Source organism: Hippoglossus stenolepis, chromosome 17 (genome assembly GCF_022539355.2).
Source record: "Hippoglossus stenolepis isolate QCI-W04-F060 chromosome 17, HSTE1.2, whole genome shotgun sequence".
In the NCBI taxonomy this organism is placed as follows: domain Eukaryota; kingdom Metazoa; phylum Chordata; class Actinopteri; order Pleuronectiformes; family Pleuronectidae; genus Hippoglossus; species Hippoglossus stenolepis.
This window is the reverse complement of record NC_061499.1, coordinates 9317503-9335421: the sequence shown is the minus strand read 5'-3', so window position 1 is coordinate 9335421 and position 17919 is coordinate 9317503. Positions and strand designations below refer to the sequence as shown.

Genomic DNA, 17919 nt, shown 5'->3' with positions numbered 1-17919 from the left:
GGTTTATTATTCTTAGTTTTACTCAGTCTTGGTGGGGTTTTTTGTTTTAGTTTCAATTTATCTGACTCTCGCGCTGAGTTAGGTCTCACAGGCAGCGTAACCCCTCAGTCTGTGTATAAATCCTGGATACTTTACTAATACTGAGAGACCTAAACACCGTCTATCGCTCACGGTGGCTGAGAGAGCTCAACACATGCAAATAGAAAAACAACTTCATCAATTTGACGACACGTGCGCTGCAAAAAAAGTCACAACACAAGCAAAAGCGATTGCGAAAAACGACAAATGGAAATGTTTCCAGGGGAGCCCAAAAAGTGATGAACCTGGCTGTAGTTCAAAGCTTTGTGAATGTTTTTTGTTTTAGACAGAACAAGAAACCAGTATACATGGGATTGTAAACAATAACAAACAGGAACATACAAGCCAGAGGTGTTGTACAATATACATATAAATCATATAAATATCCTGTAGAATTTAAATATATTCAAAGCTTTAAGAGCCTTTTTGTTGGATTATTTGGGAATGAGGTTTACATATTGTTCAACGTCTTCCAGAAAAATTATAAAACAGGGTCTTTTATTGCTATATTTGCCTTTATGGATAATAAATAACAAGACCGAAGGCCACATTTTCCCAAAATAATGAAAATTCTTTGAAAATACGATCAATAATAAACTTACAGAGGTCCTTCTTGGTGTGAGAGTGATGCCAAAAGAAAAGGTGCAAGACTATTTCTGGATGCTCATCACAGAAAGAAGTTACTGAAGTCTGCAACTCGTCAGTGGTGATGGAACTTCATAAAGTATCGAACTACAGACAGGTTCGTCACTTTTTTGGGTTCCCCCTGGAAACATTTCCGTTGTGGTTTTTCTTAATTTGCACGTTTTTTTTTACACTTGCATGTATTTTCTTAATTTGCACTGAGTTGTTCTCTCTCGGCCACAGTCATCTTTAACCGGGTATTGATCGTGTTGGTGGAAGTATCAGACAATTTTCGAAAACACTGCGGTTTCCTGACAGGCAGGACTCGGGGCAGCCCTACTCTCAGGGATCATAGGCCCTTATTGGTTAGTTTGTGGGCGACGTCATGAGTGCGTCATAATTAAGAGGAAGCGGGAACCTCGTCGCCCTCGGTTTGTCTGGATCTGTCTCCACGCTGACGAACCGGCGGTCTGCCCCGAAGTAAGCAAACACAACAGCCCTCTCCGCGCGAATACAACTCTTTTACCGACTGATGACTTTACAACTCACCTCCGTGGCGACACGGTTTGACCGAGGCGACGCTAACGGGGACATTTGACACATTTCCGGGTGGAATGCTAACATGCGTGCTAACAGCAAAGTTAGTTAGCCGCAAGTTGCGTCGCTTGCTAAGTTATCGCGGTGCTGTGTGCAGCCGCGAGACACTTTGAGCCCCAAACCGGCGCGACACCAAGTTCCTATGAACCTGGATCGATTTGTTCGATCTCAAGCGAGCTACCGTTCACACTGGTTTACGTCCATGAGGCCAAATTGTGGAAAACAACGCCGTCGACTCGTTGCTCTTCCAGCGTTAGTTTCGTAGCGGTATTTAGCGTGATCTCCACCTACAGGAGTGAAGCTGGAGCTGCAACTCACGATTACATTCACTGCCGATTAATCCGTCGATTATTTTCTCAGTTGATCGGGTTTTCGACAGCTATATTTTCCTAATTCAGAGATGGTGTGTTCAGATTGCTTGTACTGTTCGTCTGTGATATGCCCCACACGATCTGAAATGACACTGACCATTATGAAAACAATGCATCGGATCAGCTTTAACCAGCAGATATGTTGGGTTGTTGGCTGGAAAATCCAATAATTGATTTAAGTCATATATTTTCCCATTTGTTTATTTACAACACAGGAGAACAGCTAATTGTGTATATGTGGAAATTGTGAGTTGTGGGTGGTCTGTTTAAATTGTGAACAAGAAAAATCTCTTATTTTACTAATGTCCTTCTTTTTAATGCGGTCATGATGAAGCTAGCAAGGAAAATTCACATTGATAGAATTGTGAATATTCATTAAGCAACTTGTAAGAATAATAGACTTGTGTAGTTTATAATTTGTGTTTTCGGTGCCGTGCTATTCTCATTGGCTGTTGGTGTTGTCTACCAAACATGGATGGAATGAGTTCTATCGACGTTGTACCGACCATGTCTTATATATCTATCGAGGGAAAGTTATTACGCGATAATTATTATCGTTTTATCGCCCAGCCCTACATTCATGGATATCAGTCTCTTAAGATGCGTGATTTTTTTTAATCAAGATCCCCAAGATTCTCTGAAGCTGCTCTCAGACATACTCTGAACTCTGCAGATCCTCTGGAAAAATTACAGAGGAGGTGCATGTGTGAACACAAATGACTGAGAGAGAGGCTCCGCATTATCTATGTACTCTCTCCGCCTGGCCTCCTGGCAGGGTATCCCCTGCCGGATTCACCAGGGGCGGGGCGGGTGAGGGGGTTGATGACGCTTCTAACACGCGAAAGACCCCAAAATTGAAAAAACATAAAGAAAACCAATGTCTCCGGGTGAAAAAACAGGAGACACTGACAAAGATGTCAAGAGAGTTTGTGGAGATATGAGCCAACGTCTGTGTGTCGTAAAGAAAATGATGTGATTTTCACAGCGGAGTTAATAAGTTACTTTCTGCCTCTGCTGCTGCACCAACTCTAACCTGAAAAATGTGGAGGATTTGTTGCCGTTTATTGGACCAAGAACGCCTCTGTTCAGTGAACCTCCCGCTGCGTTGTACATGTCTGAAACTGGGTAAACTCCCAGTTCTCCGGACTTTACCCGCAGGTCATGTCTGAAAACGGCCAGAGAAATCAACAAAAGTGTGTGTGTGACTACGGGGTGGTCAAAAACCTTGAATTAGAGAACGTTTTCATCATGATGGGTTCCTTGAACAGTTTGCTTTCCACTACAACTCTTGACTGCTGGTAACAAGACTCTGCTTCTTCTTTCAGATCTTAAGCGTTACACATGGCTAGTGAGACAGAATTATGGCAAAGGATCGGAGAAGGCTTTGTCCAATTATATTACACCCAGTTTGACACTACCAACAGGATGCTCCTGGGTGACCTTTATGTGAGTTTCCTCGCTGTCCATTCATGTAACGTCTGTGTTGTTGCACTAAACGTCTGCTATGTCATTAACATTTGCTGCAAACCAAATTGTGGACAAAAATCTTTCTGATGTGAACAAACTTTTCGTCTTAGTCTAGTACTGCTTGTCTGACGTGGGAAGGAACAACCTTCTTCGGAAGGGAAGCCATCGCAAACAAACTAATAGTAAGTATAGTTTTTTTTCTTGTGTCTTTAATTAGCCTCATTATTTCAACAGATACAATTTAAATTAACTATTTTTGCTCACTCCTTTGTTTCCACTTCACAGAACTTGCCTTTCAAGAACATAAAGCACATTATCACAGGACAAGACTTTCAACCCACAGTAGATAGTTGCATCCTCATAATGGTGTTTGGACAGTTACAGGTAAGCTGGTAGATTTGAGTCAAAGCATCTTTTTGCAGTGATAGAAAACCTACATTGTATTTGTGCTTTAATGCAGGTTGATGTTTTATTGCAGACTATTAAGTATCCTGCACACATGTATATCTTCAGGGTTCCCTGCAGATCCCTAAAACATTTCCAAAGGCTTTGTTTATCTAAAAACAAAAGCCCTCAATTTGGTTTTAATACGTCTCAAGTCAAGTTGTAAGTCTTAAAAATTCTGAGGAAGTAAGATTTTATCAGTCATTTGTTTTTGTTTTTACTTTGCAATTGAAAATCTCAAACTAGCTGACAGTCAGCCAGGATGCTCGGAGCCGAATCCAAATGTTCGGACTGCACTTGCAGATTTTGGGATTTTGGGGATGTGTTCTCAGAAAGTCTGAAGTGATGAGGACTGTCCAAATATAATATTAGATTCATAACTGGAATTGGTATGACTAGAAGTATAATTGGTAAATAATACAATCAAATCAGAAAATACAAATATTAATGATGAATAGAATAATAATGTAATGGTATAAGAAGTATAATATAACAAAAAGATCAAAAAGGGTGGGTCAGGAGCGGCTCTGCGGGGAAAAGTGCCCATTTAAATGAAAATTTGCTTTTCAACAAAGAAGAAGGCTGAAACTGGTACCATTTCCTGTGTAAACAAGTTGGTGTATTTTGTGCAGGAAGAGTTTCAGACAAAGTAAATCATAATATTGAATAAGTGCCAAGACAACCTGCCAGCAGACGCCAGGTACTTTCCCAGTTTAGTCAAACCACACCTCCATGCTGTTCTGAATTGGTATTAAATCTAATTTCGAGTGGCTTCTCAAAGTCTTGCATCTACTTCGACTTGAGCTGCAGGAACCGTATGATGTCATCGTGAATATTGCAGGATTTCTGCCTTATTGAACGTTTACAGCTTGTTTTCTCACAATTGTGTTCACATTTTCTGCAACAGATAGATGATCATCCCCCAATGGCCTTCCATCAAGTGTTCATGCTGAAGAACCAGAACGACAATTGGGCTTGCACAAACGATGTGTTCCGGTTGGGGATACACAACATACCGGTGTAGCTCCCACGCATATTGACATGTGACCCCGAATCCACACTGGGGTGAAGTTAAATTGAATATTTCAAAATGAAAGGAACTTGCATTGAAAGTTCCTCCACGTTTACAATAAATCTATGAACACTCTGTTTGTATTAGAGATGTGTCGAACTACATCCCTGTCCAATAAATGCATTTATTAGTTTGAACTATTGCGTCCTGTCTTTACTTTCGCTGACAAATACCTGCATTTTCTTCTATAGCTGTTTTCAGACATGAACTCCAGAGGATGTCCGCAGAACTTTCTCCGGAGTTTGCCTCTCACACACAAACACTGCAGCAGGAGATTCTCAGCTCAGTTCACCACCACACAGAAATGTCTAATGTTCCGTCAAAGGCAAGATGTTCTGTGTAAAATCTGCCTTGGAGATAAGCACATTGACCCTAGCATTTGCCCGTATCACCAACTTTTGACATCTTGGTGTCTTCTATGTTTATGGCATTGGTCTTTCATCCTGAGATATATGTATTCCTCCTCTTCGTCATCAACATGCCCATTCGCTCGCTGTGAATCCTGCTGAGGATCTTCTGTTGTTTTCTCACATCAGCTCCTTTGGGACACCCTGTGGTCTTTATTAATGGGGAGCTGGCTGGAGAAAGTCCGGAGGCTCTCACTGGGACAACTGTGTTCTCAGCCCATCTGGAGGACGACCAGTGGAGCTCAGTAAATGTCTGAAAAGCAGCTCATCGCGACAAAGACTGCAGTGCGATGAATTGATCCTGTGTTGTCACAAATGAGTCTAGTCAGGTGTTGTTTAAGAGATGTATTTGTGCAGAGATTGTGATTGTGTAGTGCAGCATGGCATGTGGCCGTTAGGGGCGCGCTCCCCTTCTGGGCTCGTCTCTTTAAACGGTTCAACCGACAGAGCTGCAGCTGCATGAGGAACCGACCTCAGCTCCAATGACACCGACGGTGAACAAGTCTCAGGAAAAGGCTCTGATGAATATACACCTTCAGCCTGACGACCTCCAGCTAAAGGTAAACCGCCTCGACACAGAGAGACACCGTGCGTAGTTCAGACAGAGGAACGTAGACTGAGGATAGCGGTCATCTCTGACTGGACTCTGCGGTTTTATAAGTGAGAATCTGGTATCTAATGAAAATCTACGCGTGTCCTGCGCAGCGAAGGTTTGTGGGCTAACGTCATTGTGAAGCTAGCTCCTTGTTAGCTAGCTCACATGTGTTTCAAGTGTGACGGCGACACAACAGCCGCTGATATGGAGACAAAACGTTCGAAAGTGTCAATGGAGGATGACACGATAGTTTATTGTGTTGTTAGAACTTTTTAAAAAGCACAATATGTCATGTAGATGTTAAACAGCCTTTGTTGTGGGTGTTACGAGACTGTAACGCGCAGGCGCAGTAGCATCTTTGGTAATTAAAGGTATAGTCCACAAAAACGTCTAAACAGTAAAAATCAATTAAATGTGGGTTATAAATATGTTGTATTTATATATTATTATTTTTACTATTAGAACTTGGGTATTGCATCTTACTTATTACTTACTGATGCCTGTTTTTGACTCTTGCTGCTGTAATATTGCAAATTTCCCCATAATAAAGGATGATCTTATCCTAACACGTGTATTTTTGCTCTCGCTCTCCGCAGAATGGCATCAAAGATAAAAGTCCAGAATGCCAAAAAAGTTCTGAGACAGAGGAGGAACCTTTGCTCCAGGAGAACTCCAAACGGTTTGTCATCTTCCCCATCCAGTACCCTGAAATCTGGAAGATGTACAAGCAGGCACAGGCGTCTTTCTGGACGGTGGAGGAGGTGGGTACAGCGATTTTTTGAAAATACACAAATAACAATAGTGATAAACTTTTCAATTCAAATTTCTGATAAATTACCACACAAAGTGGAATATGGCAACCTCCCATCATATTTACATTTTTGCATTTACAAATCCAAAGCTTACTCCCAGTTGATTGTCCACCACAGCTTGTTGTCAATGTAAAAACTTGATCAGTGTATGACACCGATTTACTCTTCATGTTGTGTCTCTCAGGTCGATCTATCCAAAGACCTGCCGCACTGGGACCGGTTGAAACCAGAAGAGAAACACTTCATCTCTCACATCCTCGCCTTCTTTGCTGCCAGTGATGGCATCGTCAATGAGAACCTGGTGAGAGAGGTGTTAGAGGGATCTAAAGAGAGCACAAGATCTTCCTGAAAGTACCTGTTAAATGTATAATGAATTGATATAGCAGTAAATGAACCCAGGTCTGTTATCTTCCACAGTCACTTGTAAAACTATCTTTCCCCTGCCAAAATGTACTGCTTTTTATTTATAACAGATGTTTCATAGCATAAATAGTATAAATTGCAACTAGACTGAAACTTGCCTCAGTTCAGTGCCAATCAACTGTTTATGTCATAACTGTCACAGATTTACTTTATTTACTTTTACTATCTAACTGATCATTTTGCATTCAGTGATGTGCCAGAGTAACATTTTTGCTTGATGCATTTGTGTTTTATCGAACAGGTGCAGAGGTTCAGTCAGGAGGTGCAGGTCCCTGAAGCTCGCTCCTTCTACAGCTTCCAGATCCTCATAGAGACTGTTCACTCGGAGATGTACAGCATGCTCATCAACACCTACATTAGGGACCTTAAGGAAAGGTCAGTGGCTTATTGGTCCAGTACTTTCTGGTGGTGGCTCAGTGGTTCTGTCTAACATTATGAAAAGGGTGAACTGAAGGCATTGTTAAATAAATTGTGTCTTAATGTACAACAGCAGATTGTAAAATAGTTCAATAAAAAAAGAGGTATATAAGGTCTAATGAGAACATATTGACACTCTACTAAGTCAGTGTGAATAATTTCTTCTCTCAGTAAAGGCTAGATGGCAAAGATTATATGTCACAGCCTTGTTCAATGTGGTGTAAGTGCATAACCACAAACAGACAATTTATCTTGTATATCTATTTCTCTGAAGATTCAAAACAAACTGTAAGAGATCTGCACCTGTTGAGCACAGGATAAGTCTACGTTACTGTGGTTATTTTCTGTTGCATTCCCAGCTGTACCAGCTGTATCAATATACACAGACAACATTTTCAGGTTGCCTATAAGAAGCAAAAAGATTTCATATTTTAATGTTCGACAATAAAAATCTTTTACATTCATTTTATCCTCTTCCTTCAGACATTAATCTGTTTATAAATGTTTGTAAGTTAAAAAATTGTATCCATTGTGATCGACACCAAGGCAATTTCCTGTATGTGTAAATATACTTGGCAATAAAAGGAATTCTGATTCTGATTCAGTATTGTACATTAAAAGTTGTCATAGTTTTATAGTAACTGTGCTTTTATGCTTGTTTTGAACAAGTAATGTTAAATGTTTAAAATCAATTATGTGTCTTAGGGACCACTTGTTAAATGCCATTCAGACCATGCCGTGTGTGAAACGAAAAGCAGACTGGGCCATACAGTGGATAAACGACAGCAACTCCACATTTGGTAAGGAAGGCATGACATTAATATCTGTGTATCATATAAGGAACATAATGGACAACACTGGCCTTGTGACTCTTCTCATTTATTGGGGCTAGATAATATACATGACAGTGACTTTTTGCCCACAGGTGAGCGAATTGTGGCTTTTGCTGCTGTGGAGGGAATCTTCTTCTCCGGTTCATTCGCTGCCATCTTTTGGCTGAAGAAGAGAGGCTTAATGCCCGGGCTTACCTTCTCCAATGAGCTGATTAGCAGGGATGAGGTGAGAGGAATTCACAAACTAAAAGACACGTTTTCCTATCTGTTGAAAAGGTACGCTTAAATTCGAAGGCAGTTACGAAAAATCTCAAAGTGATGTCAGGCTACTCAATACATATTACTCAGTGCAGTCATGGAGTTTACATAATTATTTATATACTTTCAAAATTGACCTTAAAGTAAAATATGACATCTTGCAACACATAGATTAAAACTGGGATTTAATTTGCATAATTCTGAGGAGGGCCGTTATGTTGGATGATTTCTCAGACACCTGTATGTAGCTTCGGCTTTGCAAGTTTTTCTCTCATCATTTCATGTCCCTCAGCTGTTGTTAGAGGTAACTGTGGTGTATTACTGGTTGCATTCACCACTCGTGATGTTAATCATGTTTACTTCAGCTCTTGAAACCACATTTTGCTGTTTAAACATTGTGCAACATAGTTGCAGCGGGGCCCTTGGTTCAGTTTGGGTAGTAAAAGCAGTCACAGTTTGTTTATGAAAACAGTTTAGGCTCTTGTTTGTTTTAACATCAGCCATCCTGAAGTGTGTATCAATGTGTCTCCTAGGGGCTGCACTGCAGCTTTGCCTGCCTGCTGTACAGCTACCTGCAGAAAAAGCCATCAGAGGACAGAGTGAAGGACATCATCACCAAGGCTGTTAGCATTGAGCAGGTAGTTTTGGACAAATAATTCTCATGGATTATAGTGTACAGCACAACACAAATAGTATCTGTGAATAAACCATCACACCCTGTCTTGTGTTGCAGGAGTTCTTGACAGAGGCCTTGCCAGTGGATCTCATTGGAATCAACGGTTGTCTGATGAAACAGTACATTGAGTTTGTGGCTGACCGGCTGCTCGCTGACCTCGGACTTGATAAGGTAATTTCTATCTAAATTTGTATGCAATGGAAGAAAAATAGTCCTTTCTCATTTCCATTCTTTATGCTAGGGAAGTTATGCTGTTTAAAGCAGAAGTAACCCTGAAGCCTCACTGTGGAAGCCTCATTCATTTCATACTTTATTATACCGTGCTCATTTTTGATTAACTGTGTGCAATACTGTTCAGTAACTTTTACTTCCTTCTCTTTTTCAAGGTTTACCAAGCGGAAAATCCATTCGACTTCATGGAGGCCATTTCGCTGGAGGGGAAAACCAACTTCTTTGAGAAACGAGTGGCTGAGTATCAGAGATTTGGAGTCATGTCGAGCATGAAGGACTGTGAATTCACACTGGATGCAGACTTCTGAAACTGAGTTGTTACATACATATCACCTTTGACCTATTATTTATTTGTTTTATGCAGTAAAGAAATTAAAGAAACCGATAAAGCATACATTTTTAAAGGGATTGAGAATTACACCTTGGGATACTTAGCAGCCGATACAGTCAACAAAGTGGAATATGGTGATGCCCTATCAATGAATGTTTTTTTACCTTGGCACAGTTGAGGTTAGGTCAAATATAAATAATGAGTTAGGTTAATTTCAAACCTCACTTGATGCTGGAGGATGGTAAATATGTAGATTATATTGTATGGAGTTTAAAGATCGGGGGTTTTGGCTTCTATGGTGAAATGTCTTATCGTTTTTTAATGATCAATAAAATGTTTTCTAAAATGAAAGTTGTATCTTTGTTGTAAATCATGAATCATTTGTTCATTCAACAGCCTTATTTTCATATTTTGGTGACTAGTGATTAATATGGTTTAGCTACATTATAGAGATCTAGACTTTAAAATGGCCACAACACATCCGTAACTATATGTATTGATGTAATGCTAATGGTAGCATTACTGATATTTCACATAATAACCGGATTGGATTAGCCACTCCTCCGTTAGCATACGGATGCAGGCTATGGTAGCTAACAGTTAGCTAGCATTTTCGTAATTTGGAAAGATGGCAGGGGACATGCGAGGCTTCGCGCTGGAAAAAGCCGAAATGCTCTCCGGCCGTTTGAAGGAGCTCCTGTCGTCGGGACAGGGCTACATCCAGGCTCAGCTCGGGGTGGACCTGGGTCTGAAGCCCGAGCTGTACCCGACGTGGGTCGTCCTGTCCACGGCCGCGGCGGGGCTGCTGCTGCTGCTAGCGCTGTCATGGGCCGCCGTCTGCGGCCGTGGGGCCGCCGCGAAGAAGCGAGGAGCCCCGGTGACCCAGTGCGAGCCCGTCAAGGCCGACGTGGCTATAGCTGCGAAGCCAGAAGAACCGAAGAGGAGGAACAAGAAGAAACCGGGGGAAAGGGCTCCGCAGGCTGCGGTAACGAGCGGTCGAGTCACGGTGAGACTGAAACAAGTGCGATGGCTAGAAACAATGGAGGCTGAAGGAAAGTGCTCAGTCAGTTCGCTCAATTCAAATTTCATCTCCTCCTCTGACATGTAAACACAAAGAGACTCCAGGGTTATCGTTTCATAGCCTGTTAGCTAACCTGCTAGCTATTTTACACACTATTACTTCTCATTAGGGTTTCCACTCGCTTGTTTACTCACTATACACTAAGCTACACGGGGCCCGTCATGTGATGGACGTACTCATGACTTAAATAAAGACAAGATTATCCTCAATTAGTCCCACTACGGAAAATTAAAGACTCGAGATCCGGCGAATCACTGGGTTTGGATTGGAAAAGGGTGCTAACGCTAACTAGCTTCACAAAATACAATGAATACAAAACATCTCAGACAAAAAGCAAATTAATACAATGTCTCTTTAAAGAAATCACAGGCAGCAAGAGTTGTGATGCAAAATCTAAAATCAAAGACAGCAGCTATAATAATGCAGAATTTTACTTGAGCAGTAGCAAAACAGTAGTTAACACATGATGGAATAATGTCTGATTAATAAACTGATCTTTGAACAAAGTTATGATTTTCAATGAGCCGTCTTTAAGCAGTTGTAGTTCAGATGTCATGTTGATGTTGGGGGTTGGCGATAGGGCCATCAGTCGATTTACAAACAATTTTATCACAATGAATTTCTACATTTGTATTTATCTCAAGTTTAAAGACCTTTTGATTTTTGATCCTTAGTGAAGCTTGTTGTTTTAATCGTATTCCTTATGAGTAGAAAGACACACTTGATAAACTGCAATTTATTTTACAATTGTGAGGTGCAACCATAGACTGTGTGTGTGTGTGGTGTACCTTTTCACTATGCTTGCCGAACGAATAAGAAAAATATCGATATGATTTGGACTTTCGTTTTATTGCTATTGCTGAAAATTATATTGTGTTATTGTTTTATCGCCCAGCCCTTGTTAATATTTCCTTTTGTTTATGGGGCAGTTTCAAGGTGCATTTGCGAGGGATGCTGCAGACAGACATAGTGTTAGGATCCATCTTGAAAGTAAAATCTGTGAACATCACGTTGTTAATGAGATTTCTTGTCTTTCTCCCACAGAAGACTCAGTCTAATGGGCAGCCAGTGACTGTCGCTCAGGAGGAAGTCAAAGTGACTGTGGTGGTTCCAAAGCAGGCCGCGAAGATCAAAACGGGGAAGGTGTGTTTGACATTCTGCTGCCATAACTTAGAGCAGCCCAAAGAATTGTTTTTCCTTTTCCAGTCTTCCTGAGTTGTCCTAATATTTTATGAAACAATTATGTTATTGGTGTAATATTGCTTAAGCCCCTCTGTCGGCGCCCAACCAATTTACTTATTGTCTTTGTCCCCAGGTCCGTGAGGTGCAGGCCCCTGTGCAGGTGAAAAATAACAAGAAGAAAGTGAAGACGGACGTGAAACCAGTTCAGCATGTGTCTACAAATGATTCAAAGGAACCTGAGGATGGTAAGACTCAACGGTTGTAGGGGAATTTCGCAACTTCTCATTTTGAAACTGACTGCTCAGCTATATCCTGTTTACGCCTATTCATGTTCTCACTATTTCCAGCATACTAGAACTCTCCAGTTTTGTTTTACTCACAACAAGAATCTTCCATTTTAGTTGTTGTTGCTAGGCTCCTTGTGCATCAACTATAAAAAATATTTATTTTTCATTCCCTTGCATGAACCAAGACATCTAACCATTTGTTGTTGTTTTTTTGTCTGTCACCCAGGTGCATGGGAGACCAAAGTCAGTAACCGTGAGAAGAAGCAGCAGCGCAGGAAGGACAAAGGCCCTGAGGACTCTGGGAGCTCAGGAGGTGTCGAGGCCCCCAAAACCCATGTGACAACAACTGCAGCCACAGCCCCCACCAACGCCAAGAAGCACAGAGGAAACCATGGTATTCATCTAACAAACGATGACTGTGTGTAGATGGTAGAAATGGGGGATTTGTGTTGTATACAAGGCCAGAGAAGTAATCGAAAGCTTGAGTGTATATCAAATGTAGTTTCATTTAAAATGCCTAAAGAAAATTTGTATGAACATTTTTTATATATAGATATTTTCACTCATGGTCAAAATAAACAATAATCTGGCTTTGTTGAATTACACTCAAGCAATTTTCTTTTGCCCACACTTTTTTTCAGAGTTGCTGCCTCCAAGAACCAGTGGAAAGGTGGATACAGCCAGTGGAGCTATTAAAGGTATTCTCCTTTTCCCTGACTTTTTATTTTCCTGAGTTAAGTTTTGTTAATGTTTTTAAATAATTTTAAGATTGTTGCTACTTGACCAAACTGCCCCAGTCTGACTCTCTGCCTTCCTGTGTGCCTGCCACCTCAGTGTCCTCCAGCCGGCGAGAGGAGCCTTCAGTTAACGGCGTAGGATGGACCGACAGTTCTTTGAAGATTCAGGGTCAGATGAGTGCCATGGATGGAACCAAGTGGAGGAACGTGCCCTCTGCTCCGCATTACAGGGGCCCCGCTGAGCCCCAGCGCTGGACACAGGAAGCACAAGGTAGAACATGGGCAGAACTTTTCTGCATCTCAAATATAAACAGTAACTGCAGCAGGAGATTCAAACAAGCATAAGAGCATTGTTTTTTTTTTACTGTTGTGGCTTTTCTCAGAATGCTGGCTTTAAAACATAAGTGTGGCTGTAAAGATGAACAAGTCAACATGCTACAGCAAAACAATAAAATGCTGCCACTTCTACTGCTAAAATAAAAAATGAGGAAGGAAAATGAGGTTAGAATATCCTGCCCCACTGAGCCATTAGCTGGTAGTGGTATTGCAAGAAAAAGAACGGCTGAGTGGAGGTTATATTGATAAGTTGATCATTCTTGTCCAAACATTTTAAAAACAATATATCATCTAGAATAAATACATCTTTGGACTGTATTCCACATGTGTTTTATTCTGTGTTTCTGTGCCAGCAGCATGGAGTGGCATTGATGGTCGCATAAAGACTGAACTCAACCCTGTGTCCTTCTCCATGCGGAGACTCAACACCTCAGGTTTGTATTGTGATTAACTGCCAGCTCTATCACCTTATCAGTGTTTTTTTTTTTAAAATGCTTTTATATTTTCAGTCGTAGCTGTTTTAATGTTTTTACCTCCCCTCTGTCTTTCATAGACCCAATATCCAATTCAATGGAGCTGCAGTGGGCGAGCAACCCAACCGTTGATGATGAATGGTCTGGTTACAGTAAGTGTTTCAAAAGCCCATCCTGTACTGTAAACCAAACCCTCTCAAGCAATTCCCTTGATCTGAATTCCATCTAGTTAATTGCTGTAATGTTTTTTTAGACGGGCTGGCAGCAGCAGCGGACTCCACCTCTGACTGGAATGCCCCAGCAGAGCACTGGGGCAACTATGAAGAGCCTCCTGTGTTGGTGACACCAGCCGCTCCCCTGAAGGAACAGCCTGCCCCCAACAAGGTCTTGCTCTATTTTCAGGGCCTCCACATCCCTTTTTGTTCAAACTTTCACTAATCGCGGCCTTAAACTCTTGAAGACATGTGACAGGCTTTAGGAATGGCATTTTTAGTGTTAATCCCTAATGCACCTCTTAATTGCTTGATTCATCTGCTCTGGCCATTTTCTCTGACTAGAACTTAGAGATATTGTTTTTCAATTGAAAATATTTGAATATTTGTTTTTGTCTGGGCAGGTATCCGAGGATGAGAAGGATGCCGAGGATTCCTCTGGGGCAGCAGCAAAGTCCAAGAAGAAGAGGAAAAAGAAGAAGAAAGCAGAAGAGGAGGCTGCATCCGAGGCTCAGGCAAGAAAACTAAACCTCAAGCTCTCAGATTAATATGTGGGAGTAAAGTATAAAACTGCTGCACTGTAGACATTTACCCTTTTTTAATGGGAATGTCATTTCATCTGTTTGGTTATAGGTGGTGAGCACAGCACCCCTGGTCAACGCAGCGGCCAAACCCCAAGAGCTTCCCGTGATGGCCTCCAAAAAGCCGAATCCCAGCATATCTTCCGCTCAGAGTAGGTTTCAACAGTTCTGAGTCTGAATCTGTTTTTTCTCACTGTGCAGAAAAACATTAAAAAGGGAAGAAATGTTCCAACCATCTATTTGGAGATGGATCTAAATATAACTTGAATTTTTACTTTGACTTTTCATTTTACTTGCAGAGATGTCCGAGCAAAGCGTGGAGCCTCCGAAACCTTCGCAGAAGAAAAAAGTCAGACGAGAAACATGAAGTCACATCACAGGTTAAAACTAAACATATGCAAACGATTGTTATTAAATATATCACATGCAATAATTTCTAGGTACAGAGTTTGTTTCTGAGCTACATTAACAGTTTACCAGTGACATGAACAAAACTGAAAATAAACAGTAGATATCACCTGCTTGGGTAAATGTAGTGATGAAATCTGGTCCTGTGGACTGAAATCTTAACTAATTTGCACTATTTGCTACACTGCAGCCAGAGTGGAGTTTCAGGACAGCTAGACCCGCAGTGTAGGTACATGTTTATGTAGTTGTTTTTTTAATGGCATCAAAAGTGTTTGGTTATCATTGTTAATCCAAAAAGAAACAGACATGTTTTTCTTTTAATTATTATTTTAAAGAGAACCATCAATTTTTATTATTCCCCATGAGTTGCACTTTGTTATTGTTATTCATGTTGCTGCCCGTATATCAAATTACTGAAATGTGTTCATCGGATAGAGTCTCAGATCCGTCTAAAAGGGTTGGTTGGGAGTTTTCTGAGGTTTATTGAAATACAACGTTTACATGCTTGTACATATATTGACAGTTATCGGTCGCTGTAATCATCCCTCCTCTTCATTCTGGCCAGGATGTAACACCATCACAGAGCAACTATGAGACACACTCGTCTTTACTGTACAAACATGCATTTTTCCGTTTACCCAAAGCTAATATGAGGTTTCAGCTAAGTTACTATGAGCCAAATTGATGTATTTTCCTTGCTGAGCTTTGGCAGAGGGATTCTTCCTGGTGGTTGCATGTAGGTTTGTTGTCAGGACAACATACATGTAAAAAACTTGTACACATGTTCATACACTGCTGGAGGCCTCCTATCAGTTTTGGCTGAACTTTACAGCACTTAGACTATTTACTTGTTGGCTCTCAAAGATATTGCTACACGACTTGTATGAAGAAGTCATTTTTACAGCTATCCATAACACTTCCTATGTACACACGATGACGATTGGAATACATCCAAACTTGACCTTTAAATTAATTTTCATTGATATCTTTTAACTACAAATTATCGACTGTTTGCTGTTTAGTTTGTAAAAGCTCCTAGATGAAGAATTGGAACTGTGGACCTGTTGAATTCAGTGTCAGTCACAGTGGTTGGAGGGAAAAAACCATCTTGGCCATAGAAAAATCTACACAACCACTCCTAAAGGGTAATAATTGGATCCAAACACTTATAATTTTGCCAAACTGTGGTAAAATACACTTCTGCCTCTTTGGGGAGAGGAATAGCAAAGACACCGGCTGCATATTTAACCATATTATGGTGAAACTTTGATTAAAAAATGCTGAAAAAGTAAAAATTCATCAGATAATTTAGCTTAATTTATAAAACTGATTCTGAATTGGCACTGGGACTCTTCAGCCGAGAGCACAGTAAAGGATGTGAACCACTAGGAGGCAGTGTAATGTTCAGGAGTAGTGTGATGATCCCAGAGAGCAGTAGCACTATCTACTATTGTCCCTTTTACGTTTACCATTCTGAGCTTGTTCGTCTTCATCTGACGAGACTGCACGTTGATTTTTCTAGAGATTGAAACCCGATTCCTGCTCTCTCTCTCTCTCTCTCTCTCTCTCTCTCTCTCTCTCTCTCTCTCCTGGTTTTTCAGAGATACTATCTTCCGGTTTTTTGTGCTAGAAAAAGCCATGCCATATGTACAGATTGTAAGGGCTTTTTCCAGTTCTGTGATTGCACTGTGCAAAAGGCTGCATTGATTTCCTTTTGATGTCAATGGATTGTTTGGGGTTTTTTTACTACCTTTTTCTGTGGAATGTGAAACTTGTAACTTTTGTTTCTTGGTGTAAATTGAGAATGAAAACATACACAGAGATATGGTATGGAGCAGCTTTAATTCCACATGGCAGTTGGATTTAGGAAACACACACTCATATACACACACAATTACACATTTACAAAAGGAATTTCTTGTAATTCCATTGCCTTAATCTGTAGATGTATAACATTTGCGTCCTTTTTTAAAATAGTTTCCATCTAATTGCAAGTTTTGATGTCAGGAGTAATTTCATCGTGCATGACTTTGATAATAGTTCTTCTCTACATGAAATTCAAGGAATGATCTCTTGCTTTAACTATTGATACTTGCTCCTGGAATAGCTTACCACTCAATGTATATAGTGTAATAGCTTTGTCAAAGGAGACAAATTGCAGCTTTTCTGTGGGAGTCTGTTGTTGGTAGGGAGAGCGCCACAGCTGGCCATGGTACATAATTGTTTGTAGACCAGATAGAACAAAATGATTTTTTTGGTGTGGCTTCAGGCATCTTTTATTTTTTTTGGATTGATTTTTACAGATTATTAAAAATGATCCAATCAATGTATTTATATACTTGTCTTTTTTTGTGAATGATTTTGTTTAATGAGGAGAAACAAATGATATTTCTATGTTTGTTTGGTAAAAATGAAAAATAAATCAGAAATGCTTGATATCACTTTGTCATAGGCTTGTACTTCTTGTTTCTCAGGGACTGAAGCATGAATCTCTAACCCTCAAAGAATACGCAGAATAGATCATGGATTGATTACTTAAAATTAACAAAACAACAGGTTATCTTTGCTTTTTTTTCAGGCTTCTCAGAGCATTTGAATGTAATGGAATAATTTTAGGATTTTTCTATGCCTTTACTTTGGCAACAGCCTGTAGCCAGAGGCATGTTGTTTTGGGGGTTTCCATCTGTTCATACATATGTTGATGCAATTCCTATGAACATGATATCTGAGGTACATTGTGAGGGAATATCTTCAAATTTGGTGCAAGCTCTCAGTTGGACTCAAGTATGGACCAATTAGATGTTGGTCGTCAAAGATCAAGGTCGCTGTGACCTTGCAAAACATGTTTGTGGTCTTATGAACGCAAGATGTTAAGAACACCTCAAAGGAATTTCTATAAATTTGGTACAAACATTAAATTGGACTCAAAGATGAAATGATTAGATTTTGGTGGTCAAAAGTCAGGCTGACCTCACAAACCCTTTTT

The 17919-nt window shown here is 40.5% G+C and overlaps 3 protein-coding genes across 4 annotated transcripts; all 3 read left to right on the top strand.

Moving 5' to 3' along the window:
* Positions 1-1059: 1059 nt before the first annotated feature.
* Positions 1060-4790, top strand: LOC118124833 (nuclear transport factor 2). The gene is made up of 5 exons (XM_035183007.1): positions 1060-1182; positions 2996-3116; positions 3248-3319; positions 3423-3521; positions 4489-4790. The coding sequence occupies exons 2-5, from the start codon at positions 3012-3014 to the stop codon at positions 4603-4605; spliced, it is 393 nt and encodes a 130-aa protein (XP_035038898.1). The 5' UTR covers positions 1060-1182; positions 2996-3011; the 3' UTR covers positions 4606-4790.
* Positions 4791-5461: 671 nt separating this feature from the next.
* On the top strand, positions 5462-9987 carry rrm2b (ribonucleotide reductase M2 b). The gene is made up of 9 exons (XM_035183005.1): positions 5462-5620; positions 6252-6416; positions 6652-6768; positions 7132-7265; positions 8013-8107; positions 8233-8366; positions 8932-9036; positions 9132-9245; positions 9461-9987. The coding sequence occupies exons 1-9, from the start codon at positions 5543-5545 to the stop codon at positions 9611-9613; spliced, it is 1095 nt and encodes a 364-aa protein (XP_035038896.1). The 5' UTR covers positions 5462-5542; the 3' UTR covers positions 9614-9987.
* Positions 9988-10197: 210 nt separating this feature from the next.
* Positions 10198-17374, top strand: mtdha (metadherin a). 2 transcript variants are annotated; one of them, XM_035182808.2, is made up of 12 exons: positions 10198-10642; positions 11762-11860; positions 12033-12144; positions 12413-12580; positions 12828-12884; positions 13021-13194; positions 13613-13693; positions 13813-13884; positions 13986-14116; positions 14349-14459; positions 14578-14677; positions 14825-17374. In XM_035182808.2, the coding sequence occupies exons 1-12, from the start codon at positions 10265-10267 to the stop codon at positions 14890-14892; spliced, it is 1551 nt and encodes a 516-aa protein (XP_035038699.2). In that variant the 5' UTR covers positions 10198-10264; the 3' UTR covers positions 14893-17374. The 2 variants fall into 2 exon arrangements, with proteins under 2 accessions (XP_035038699.2, XP_035038700.2); XM_035182809.2 differs by having other exon boundaries at positions 10199-10642; positions 13616-13693.
* Positions 17375-17919: the final 545 nt, after the last annotated feature.

What these genes read in the sequence shown, in the direction of transcription:
- LOC118124833 (XM_035183007.1), top strand. Translation starts at nt 3,012, where the DNA reads ATGGCTAGTGAGACAGAATTATGGCAAAGGATCGGAGAAGGCTTTGTC. An exon ending in TGCTCCTGGGTGACCTTTAT is followed by an intron (nt 3,117 to 3,247) that starts GTGAGTTTCCTC and finishes TTTTCGTCTTAG; the next exon opens with TCTAGTACTGCTTGTCTGAC. An exon ending in CCATCGCAAACAAACTAATA is followed by an intron (nt 3,320 to 3,422) that starts GTAAGTATAGTT and finishes TCCACTTCACAG; the next exon opens with AACTTGCCTTTCAAGAACAT.
- rrm2b (XM_035183005.1), top strand. Translation starts at nt 5,543, where the DNA reads ATGACACCGACGGTGAACAAGTCTCAGGAAAAGGCTCTGATGAATATA. An exon ending in ATTAGGGACCTTAAGGAAAG is followed by an intron (nt 7,266 to 8,012) that starts GTCAGTGGCTTA and finishes TATGTGTCTTAG; the next exon opens with GGACCACTTGTTAAATGCCA. An exon ending in CTGACCTCGGACTTGATAAG is followed by an intron (nt 9,246 to 9,460) that starts GTAATTTCTATC and finishes CTCTTTTTCAAG; the next exon opens with GTTTACCAAGCGGAAAATCC.
- mtdha (XM_035182808.2), top strand. Translation starts at nt 10,265, where the DNA reads ATGGCAGGGGACATGCGAGGCTTCGCGCTGGAAAAAGCCGAAATGCTC. An exon ending in TTCAAAGGAACCTGAGGATG is followed by an intron (nt 12,145 to 12,412) that starts GTAAGACTCAAC and finishes TCTGTCACCCAG; the next exon opens with GTGCATGGGAGACCAAAGTC. An exon ending in TGATGAATGGTCTGGTTACA is followed by an intron (nt 13,885 to 13,985) that starts GTAAGTGTTTCA and finishes ATGTTTTTTTAG; the next exon opens with ACGGGCTGGCAGCAGCAGCG.